At 31.0% G+C, this 10,170-nt stretch overlaps 1 protein-coding gene and 1 long non-coding RNA gene across 4 annotated transcripts; both read right to left on the bottom strand.

The window, feature by feature from the left end:
* Nucleotides 1-237: 237 nt before the first annotated feature.
* LOC102661301 (uncharacterized) lies at nucleotides 238-1,682 on the bottom strand. Of its 2 annotated transcripts, XR_005891147.1 has the most exons (4): nucleotides 1,626-1,682; nucleotides 1,159-1,275; nucleotides 1,028-1,062; nucleotides 238-885 (listed from the first exon to the last, which is right to left on the bottom strand). It is a non-coding gene; the product is annotated as an uncharacterized lncRNA (long non-coding RNA). The 2 variants fall into 2 exon arrangements; XR_413834.4 differs by lacking the exon at nucleotides 1,626-1,682 and having other exon boundaries at nucleotides 241-885; nucleotides 1,159-1,499.
* A 3,861-nt stretch (nucleotides 1,683-5,543) lies between these two features.
* On the bottom strand, nucleotides 5,544-10,170 carry LOC100784218 (putative lipase ROG1). 2 transcript variants are annotated; one of them, XM_003523711.5, is made up of 10 exons: nucleotides 9,648-10,170; nucleotides 9,303-9,370; nucleotides 8,640-8,710; nucleotides 8,206-8,475; nucleotides 7,847-8,007; nucleotides 7,696-7,751; nucleotides 7,357-7,409; nucleotides 7,144-7,276; nucleotides 6,164-6,261; nucleotides 5,544-5,964 (listed from the first exon to the last, which is right to left on the bottom strand). In XM_003523711.5, exons 1-10 carry the CDS (start codon nucleotides 9,908-9,910, stop codon nucleotides 5,893-5,895), a joined length of 1,245 nt encoding a protein of 414 aa, XP_003523759.2. In that variant the 5' UTR covers nucleotides 9,911-10,170; the 3' UTR covers nucleotides 5,544-5,892. The 2 variants fall into 2 exon arrangements, with proteins under 2 accessions (XP_003523759.2, XP_025983984.1); XM_026128199.2 differs by having other exon boundaries at nucleotides 7,144-7,270; nucleotides 9,648-10,150.

Below are 10,170 nucleotides of genomic sequence, written 5' to 3'. Positions count from 1 at the left end.
ACTAAAACTGAAAGGAAAAAAACGGGAATATTTGAATAAATGAGAGATCCCTAGGCACGTAGTAGTATATGTTTATTTATCCCTTCGAGGTAGGTAGCATTAGCTCATGCTCTCTGAATTCTGATGCAAACATATCTTAATCTTGTAGGATACGAAAACAAGACGCTGACACACTATTTTCTCTTGCTCTTTAGATCTTCTTATCTAGATTTTGCAATGGATCCCAAGATACCATCAACCTATCATACATTTTCAGTTAACATCCCATTGTTTTCCTTTCAAAAGCAACATAAATGGAAAATATGAAGATATACCCAGAGGTTTATACTATATGCTAGTAATTTATAAGTAGAAAACCCTTACAACAGCTTTTCCTTCTGAGGTAAAATTAATTAATAGAATAAATAAAGAAAAATAAATAGCTATGAAGATGCTTCAGATGAAATAAAGAAAAAAAACAAGTTATATTTAAGTAAGAAGAAGACATAATTGTCGACTATAATTGCCAAATATCTACAATATACAAGGTGGGAGGGATCAGGAGGAATATGTATAGATAATTTAAATCATACATTTCTTTGAATTTCTGATTCCCAAACAAATATGGGTGTTAGTTACCCCTTTGGGTCATGGATTGAAAAGGTAGTCCCCACACTTGCATTTCCAACTCATTGGTTTGTAATTGGAAAGATGATCATCTCTTGATGAATAAGTAACAGCTTTGGTTGCTCTTGCTGATGAATAATGCCTTCTATGGGTTTGAATTTGAGGTGCAACCGGGACTTGAACTGCTTCACAGTGCCCACAAGTGTTGCATCTTTTCTCACACTTAGGAGGCCTAGACCCTATCCGAGGTTTTGCCACCATGATTCTCATGTCCTTCTCCTGCATATATATATATATATATATATATGTATATATATATATATATATATATATATATATATATATATATATATATAAATAAGTATACATTACTATATAGTATATTACCTCACGTTAAATATATATGATTTTGATTTTGTACCTGGGCAACTTCTATAAAACTGGAAATTGCTCTTCCTGCATCCATATGGAAACATAAAATAAGCAAAGTTAATTAGATTAGATAAACAAAAAAAAGAAATGAAGGAAAGAAGAGAATAGAAGCGGGATAACCTTGGGCCGTGAAAACAATAGCAAAGAGAATGAGGCATATGAAGGTAATTTGTCTATATTTGTGGCAGGAGACACAGACTTGAGTTATGCTCATCTTCTCTCAGCAGGGGAAAGAGACTAGTGCAGAAGAAAGGATTCAGTCAATTGTAACTAAATACTAAAAGCTTGATAGAAGATAAATGAAGGTGGAAAAGAACAGTGGTGTGTCTACGCGTTTGTGTGTGTGACAAAGAGAGAGAGAGAGGGATATGTGGCAGTGGAGAAAGCAAAGCAGTGCAGCTGAAAATTCTGAAAAAGGTGTCCTAACGTGGGTCGTCAGATATTGAATGCCACCCCTATAATACAAAGGCAAATCACTCACTCACCCCTTTTACCCTTATTATTTCCCCATCAATTGATAAACATATGCACTGCAAAAGATGTATTATAAGTGTTGGAGAGAAAGAAATTACGGGCAAGCAAAGGACCTCGTTTACTGAGCCTCAAAACTCCAAGTTGTGTCGTATGGGGACAAAATCTTGAACTGAGGGGGGCATAATGGCTTGTAACCACACAGCAAACTTATGAATACCAAAATACAAGAGAAAAACCAAGACAGATAACCAAGTTCACATGCAGGGAATGGGTGGGAAGACTATTGCGGGATAAACTAAGATTTGATTTATTATCTTATTAATTTTAATAAATAATTATTTTTTATTTTATTATTATATTTATTATTTTATTAAATTGTTAATTTGATAGTCTTTTGATTAAAATTAGAGATTATGATAATCAGCTTTAAGTCATTTATAATTTTAAATGATTAAAATTAATATTGATAATATGATTTTTGTGAATAAGATAACAATAATCCAGATACATCAATATATATGTAATGATCTTTATTGGATAAAAATCAATAAATTTTATTTATTAAATTACATATATAGATAATATATATGTGGATGTCATTATATCATTTAACTTACTCAATTAAAAATTTCTAATGGTTAATATTATCTTGATATGTTAATAGGAAATTCTCACTAAGAAATATAATAGTTTCCTTTGACATAAGATTATTATAGTAATTAACAAGTTATTTGTTATTTTAATTTCAGACACTTAAAATGATTAATTAAGAATGAATCCATTAATTCTAGGTCATGATCGAATTTGAGCTCTATGATAAAATTAAAACTGTGGTCAATGCAACTGGATGAAAAAAGAAAAAACGTTTCTTAACATTCATTGATTAAATATTAATTAAGTATAATGTGTTAACTTATTAGAATTTGACACTAATATTATACTCTAACGTTAATTTTGGATGGTAAATGATGAAAGGAAATATTTTATTATTCTTCTATTAATTTTTAAAGGTAAAAGGTGTTACTTCATGTTATTTAAACATTAATAAGTGTTACCAGACGCATACCTTGATGAGTAAATTAATTATAATTAATTTACTATTGATTTAGTATTAACCTACGGGATCACACGCGAATGAGTGTTCCAATCTTTGCAATAGAAAAATAATTTATACGATAATTAAATTAGAGAACTTAATTTAATCAAATAAATATTTTAGTGAAATATTATTATATTTTTTACTAGCACCAAGAATATAATTAATATAAACAAAAAATGTTATTTTATAAATGTGGAAGTTATCCATAAAATAAGAATAATTTTTTATTACTCCATATCAGTATGACCAAATCATGTGATTGTAATTAATTATGTGATTATAATTAGTTATGTGATTATTTGAGAATTATTTTTGTCTCATATCAGGAGCTTCCTAAGATAAAGAGGGAAGATGTAATTTTTATTTGTCAAATATAAAGATAAAAAGATATAAAATTATTTTTAATAAAATCACTCCTTCTTTAAAAGGCTCAAATCCATGTGTATTTAGTATTATGAATAAAAGCGTTTACTTGAGCCAAAGTGTACCGACACAAACTAGAAAATTTCAAGTTTAATCGGAAAGTAGAAAGAAAATTTGTTCTATAGAGTTCTATTTTTCAAGAATTAACAATAAAGATTGATTTTAATGTGAATACACGCAACACGATCGAAGAAAAATTTTATTGCTTCAAAAAATGGATATTTGGAAACAAAAATCTATTTTTTCTATTTATTATTATTATTATATGTTTTTAAATACAAAATAAATTAGGAAAACACTTTTATATAACTATTAAAGACTTCATTGATTTTCTTCTTAAGTGAGGGAAAAAACGTGCTCAGCTATGTTTCAACTTTGAACACGTCAAACCCTGTCTTGTAATATTTCCCAAGGAAGTCACGGAGGGTAGGAATCTCCTATAGACAATGACAACTTATGGAAAATTAGGTGATACAAGACCATTACATTCTTGTTAGTATTTACATGAAACATAACTATGCATTATAATGTGTTATATAAACATTAATTAGTTGAGACTTAAGACTACCGGATGCGGCAAGTCAGGATCTTGTGGTGACACAGTTGACACACTGCATAACTCATACCACTTCATCCATAACCAGTGAGCTTCCCTGCATGAAAATAATAAATGCCAGGGACTCTCCTCTTCATCACCACACAAGGGACATAATAAGGCATCACCCTGTGGAACAATTTGTCTTCTGTGGAGATTAAGTCCATAGCCAATTCATTATTTCGCACGTGTCAGCCTTTGGTTCATATTAGACTTAGATGAAAAGACTTTGACGAAGACATAAAATATGTATACATATACATAAAGTATGTTATGTTCACATCATTTAACTTATTCTCAGTTGTATCCACAAAAAAAAACAATTTATCCTCAATATTATATTATATTTTTCTCCTTTTTTCTTTTAGGTTTATCGTTGTTGTAAAACATGTTATGGAAATATATACATAGAATTGATCATGTGTAAATACAAATATCAACTTATATGGAATTATTTTAATATTTTAACGAAATCTCGAGTTAAAATCTTAAATATATAATTACAATTGTTTTAAATAAATATTTAAAGGAGAAATTTTACCTTCTACCTATCCTGCTAGAAGAAAATTGGCTACAGTAATCTAGACAGAAAATTAAATATATAACTGTTACGAAACAAACATTAATGCATCTCCTTCCACTTCGCTCGCTGTTCATTACTAGTTACATACTTTTTGATGGGCTTAAGGAGCCGCTGAATTCAACAGTTGCTTACTGTTATAATACATGGTGACCAGTTGCTTACTGTTATTTATAAACTTTGGAGTCTTATACTAAATTTATTATTAAAGTTAGATGGAATATATTTCATTTATTTTTATTTTAGTTTTTAACTTCTTAGTTTATAAAATTATTTACCGAAGCTTATTCTTTTAATCCATTTTGGTATATAATTGATTTCAAATAAAATTAAGTAATTTTTGTTTAAAATATTTTTGGCAAAAAAAATAATTACAGTATTGCAAACAATATTTTACAAGCAATCATTATACGTATTATAAAAATATAATCTTTTTTAATATGATTTAATACTTCTGGCTTATTAGGTTTTATTTTTTATTGGCACTTTTTCAATATTTTTAATTTTAACAACTAAGGTCATCCATATTTGATGAGAAAACAAAACTTAAACATCTTTTTTACCCACTTGATTAATTTAAATGTTCGTTTCAAAATTTAAAATCAATAGGAAAATAAAATGAATTATTTACATGGGATGATGGAGGTAATAATCAATTAGTAACAGAAAATAAAGTTATAGAAAGAAAGTCTTAAGAGTGAGATAGAGAAATAGGAGAGAAGAGATTATTAAAATACAATTATATACTTAAAAAACGTTTTGATATAAAAAATAGTTAATACAATATACACGTAGAGTAAGGCATCAGAACTATTTACAATTCATTTTAAAAAAAAACAAACTATTTACAATGTCATAAGCGGAGTGTAAAATTTATTGATGTTATATTATGTACATAACAAATATAACAAATACAAAGCTTAAGAACTCGTACAAATTCAAATTCCAAATTCTCCGTCATTACCAATGTTACAAGCTAATGCTTCAGCTTGAGGCTCTTCTGTTTAGTTTGTTTCTTTCTTTGGGGCGTTAGCCCCTTTCAATCAGGAAAAAAAAGTCGACCTAGTGGCTTATTTACAAACCAAAAATAATTTTGTAAAATAAAAGAGTGTAATTTTAAAGATTTTGCTGATTATCCTTGTCTAAACTATTAGATTTGATAAGGTCAAGGGCAAGAGTGTATGTTTGAGAACTGTTTAAACTTTAATGTGTTTTTTTAGACCTAATTTAGTTATTAAATATTTTCTTAGGATTTAAATAGATATTTTATCTTAAGATTTACTTAAATTGAAGTTGTAGATAATTTATTTTATCTTATGAATTAGATAGATATCTTATTCAAATGGTACATATCTTATCTTAAGATTTCTATACATATCTCATCTACAACTACAACCAATTTTAAATAGGATCATTCTCCTTCCTCTACTTTCTATATTCTCATTCCAAATGACTCGAATATATACTGTGCAGTAAAAAAAATAGAACAGGCACAAGAATAACATCTTAGAGTACAATTATACGCCTCATTTTATCCTTTCATAATTTTATGGTTCCCTTTGTTTTGTTTTATAAACATTCTTAGTCTGTTTTTTTCTCCAACTTCAGTCACAAAAAGTGACGAATCCGTCTCAAAAAATTTGCATTGCCCTGTCTGTTGGAAGCTAGCAATATTGGTAAATTTTATATCTGAAAATTGTCAATCATATGTTGAATCACGTCTGCTCCATCGGAATTGATACGATAAGTTTTCACCTGGATATAAAACAAATTTCACGCATACAGAATTACTTAGTTAAGACTTAAAACAAGTGATAATATACCATGCTATCACTATAGCTTTCCAAAACATAAAATTTGTGATGTTGTAGACCCCATCATGGTTCTCCCAGCTGTTAAAGATGAGAAAAGGATTATACTCCTACATAATGTATTTCAAGAAGTAGAAACTTGCCTGAATAGTGCTATGTGCGAGAATTTTCTGCATACTACCACTGAAGCTGACATCAATTCGGTCCCAGCTCATTGTTGTTAAGCTTTTGATCATTTCCTCTAAAATTTAAATATAAAGCATCAATTCTTTTTGTTCAATCCGAATTTGCATAAACATGTATTTAAATTGCAAAAACAACATCCAGTTTGGTTCTCAAGGTTCTTAATCGCTAGAGGACATTCTCAGTGGATATAAGTACTTATACACACAGATTTTCCAAACAAGTAGGATGGGTCCACTATACCCCCGTAGACATCACTTTTACCTTGGCATAGAAACAAAATTAAGACAAATGATTGGATCACTCTGTATCTATGGTCTCCATCAATCTCTACCCAACACATACTTAAGTTTTTCAATTTACAAGAAAGAATTAATAACATTATATGTCTTGTATAAATTAATGAGGACCATGATAATCTTGAACCACCTAATAAATTTTCCCAAATCACAGCTCTCAAACCACAGTTTAAGCACTAAGCAGTTAAAGGCAGCAGTACTCTTTTATCTCATGCAAGCACAAATTCTTTTTCTTTGAAATTTCCTCCTTTTAACAGCATCATGGTATTATAGCATATCTAGATCTGATTCGCTTGTCAAAAATATGTTTCTCATGTCTAACTGCCCCCTCCAGAAAGGAAGACAATTAGTGTCAGGATGTCACTCCACCAAATACCCAGTATAATACAATTTAGTTAAATTGAACAAAGCCAATGTGTTTTCTTTAAACAATCTTCAAATGACATCAACTTTGATTTTATTTGTCATTTTCACTTTCATGGGCCATCTGAACTCACAAAGGTCTACAATAATGCTCATCTTTCGAGCTTCATAACAGACAAAACCTTGTCGTGTTATCATATTAGGTATGCCAAATATATTTTAGATATCAGCAGATATACAAAGATAAAGGTCATCAGTTAAAAAAAAACGTGAAATACCTTCGTAGTCAAGTTTACTGGATCCACTACTCACTTTGGATTCATCAGGAACTTCATCAGCAACAGAAGTAGATTTAGTTGTCTCTACATTTACAATATGCGGGTACTTCTCATGTCTTGAAAGATGCTGGCGCTGAATTAAAAACAAGTTAGACAATGACACAATTTACATAAATTATAGTAAATGTTATATTGCAGAAGCTTGACAATTACCTTTGGAAGCTCCTTTCGACGCCTGATCGATGACGTACTCCATCCAACAAGTTCTATTTAAAGAGTCAAGTTGTTCATGAAAGCATTAACCATGGCGATAAATTGTGTAGTAAAACATTAATTCAGGTCAACTTAATCCTTATCCTTAATATTAGCACAAAACAAAATAAATCACCGTCAATTAATATGATCCCTCCTATTTAATCACTAACATTACTAAATCAGTCAATTTAATAGTACTTATAGTTAATTTAATTATCAAAATCAATAATTAAATTGACAGATCCTATTCTTAGGACTTTAAACTCATTTGGTCTTTTGACTAAAAGACAAGGATACGGTCATAAAGAACATTTGCATAGGCAACACGGCGTTTGAAGGAGCGTAAAGCAGACCTATGGAGGAAGAGGTGTAAGTGTAGACTGTTATTTGTTCATCATGACTCAGAAAAGTCATAAGTGAGTCATAAAAACCAAACCATAAATCTTACAGGAATTTAATATCTTCGGAGTCATGAACCATCTGGAGAAGAAGAGGGGGCTTTCCATTGTCTCTATCCGTTAAAAATAGATGTTTTCCCGTTTTACCAAAAACCCCTGCAACACGAGATACTGCTTTCTCTAGAGAGTAAAATCCACAAAACATAGGAACCTGAAGTATGCATAATTCCAAAAACCATGTCATGACATGAAGTCATTATCAACACATATTAGTAGTAAGGTACTTATATATGTATTACACAATGGTCTTGCACACATTCAAATTACATAATATACAGTAAAGTCGCATTAGAGAACTCATAAAGTCATAACCAGAATATATTGAAGGCTAAAGCTACAAAAGAATGACCTGTTTATGCCCTCTAGAACCAAGGTGTGGCGTTGCAGAGGTAATGAAATTTATGGGCTCTAGTCCTGCAATTTTTCCTTCATATTTTCTATCATGACATTCTTGATCTGAAATCTGACTTTCACAATGTCCATTCCCCTGAGAAAGTTCCATAGAAATGTCTCTACCATAAAGCTTGGCTATTGCATATCTTGCCACCAAGCCACCTAAAGAGTGACCTACAAATGAAATTTTCTGAACACTTGGGTGACGTTTTATAACTGATATAACCTGACAAAAAAAGAAGAAAACAAATATCCTTTATCTTTCTGGATTTGATGCTACAGAGTTGAAGTCAAATGAACATCTTAAGAGCCTAAAGATTAGTATGAAACGAAGGCCAAAATTAAATTATTAAGAAGATCAAGCAGTTGAATGTCAAAGCTATAACACACCTCCTCTGCTAGTCTATCTCCCATTACATCAACACCGTCAAATGTCAACATGGAAGAATTGCGTTCACTGCCTGCATTGCACAATGGTGATGCATTCCATCAAATGGTGGAAGCCAATTTTGCTTTGAAGAGTGCAATAGAGAATAGAAATTTAGAATGAAGATAATTGAATCTGCATAACTTTTTAGCCCATTTAAATAAGAGCAGGGGATGAAGGTTGCTCCTAGTTTGCAGACAATAAAAACATCACTAACCGCACAGATGAGTCTCTAGAGTTAAACAATTTTCACCGACATTCATGATAAACTTCAACTTGCGGTCATTGTCTCCTATATATATGCGGCTACTTCATATTAGAAACATCTATGGAAAAATCATACTCTGATTTCTAATTGTTGACTGAATAAAATCTTTTACACCATGGTTTAATTTGAAAAACATTTGAAAATATAAAATCTAATTTGACAGACACGATTTCTAATTGGTTGACAATGTAACCGGTGGTACATAGAAATCAATCTCTTAGTACAAAAACAGAATCTTTTACCAACGATGCACTGTTTCAATGATATACCACACATTAATACGATTATATTGCTTAAATAATCAAGAACACAACAGGCAAAAAAGGAAGAAACCAGAACTGTGTTTGTGCCTACTTACAATGTACAATAGTATCTTCTGGATACCTTTTCAGAAACTGCTTTGCAGCAAATTTCCAATTCTGTGCGCTGCAGTAAAGAGGTATTGCTACATTACTCAACAAAAAGATTGATAAGCAGAATCACACAACTAAGTGTCATATATGTTTTGGCACAAAAGTTTGCTCAAAGAGTAGAGGCAAATCATCAAGCTTATGTTTGGATTTCAGTTGGGAGAGAGCAAAAATATATATTTTTTTCCAACTTTGATCCAAACATATCCTTAATCATTGTGTTTTTACAGTTATAAAAACTACCAAATAACCATAAATGGTTAAGAGTTAAAAGTAAGAACAGTTAGACAAACCTGCCTACAAGACCATTAATCATAATGATCAAGTGGGTAGGGGTGGGACGCTGACCAGATTCATCAACAACCTCAATATCAAAACCTCCACCAGAAGCATCATGTTCGATTCTGAAACAACCAAACCTGGGGAAATAAGAACTCCTCTTCTTTTTCTTCTTCTTGGTTTCATTTTTTACCTCCATCTTCTTGTTAGTCCCTCCACCGACACCTTCTTGCTCTATTTCCTGAACCTGGGGCAGTGCTCCTTCTGAATCCATCATTGAAGCCACGAAGTTGGGTTGAAGAAAAAAGCTATGAAACAGTGAGGTATTGGTTTGATTTGGTGGCTGGAAAGGGAATCAAAAGTAGAGTCAAATCGTAGGAAACGGTTTAAGTAGTTACAAGATGCATATAGTTGTTATGTAACTAGAAATCAAGTGCTTGAATGGGACAAGGGACTTCAATGACTTTTAGCTTCTGGTTCAACTTCTTGACTCTGATCCTCCCATTCATATACCCATTCTCTTTATTTAATTTTGTA

Source organism: Glycine max, chromosome 4 (assembly GCF_000004515.6).
Source record: "Glycine max cultivar Williams 82 chromosome 4, Glycine_max_v4.0, whole genome shotgun sequence".
In the NCBI taxonomy this organism is placed as follows: domain Eukaryota; kingdom Viridiplantae; phylum Streptophyta; class Magnoliopsida; order Fabales; family Fabaceae; genus Glycine; species Glycine max.
This window is presented reverse-complemented; position numbering and strand designations above follow the sequence as displayed.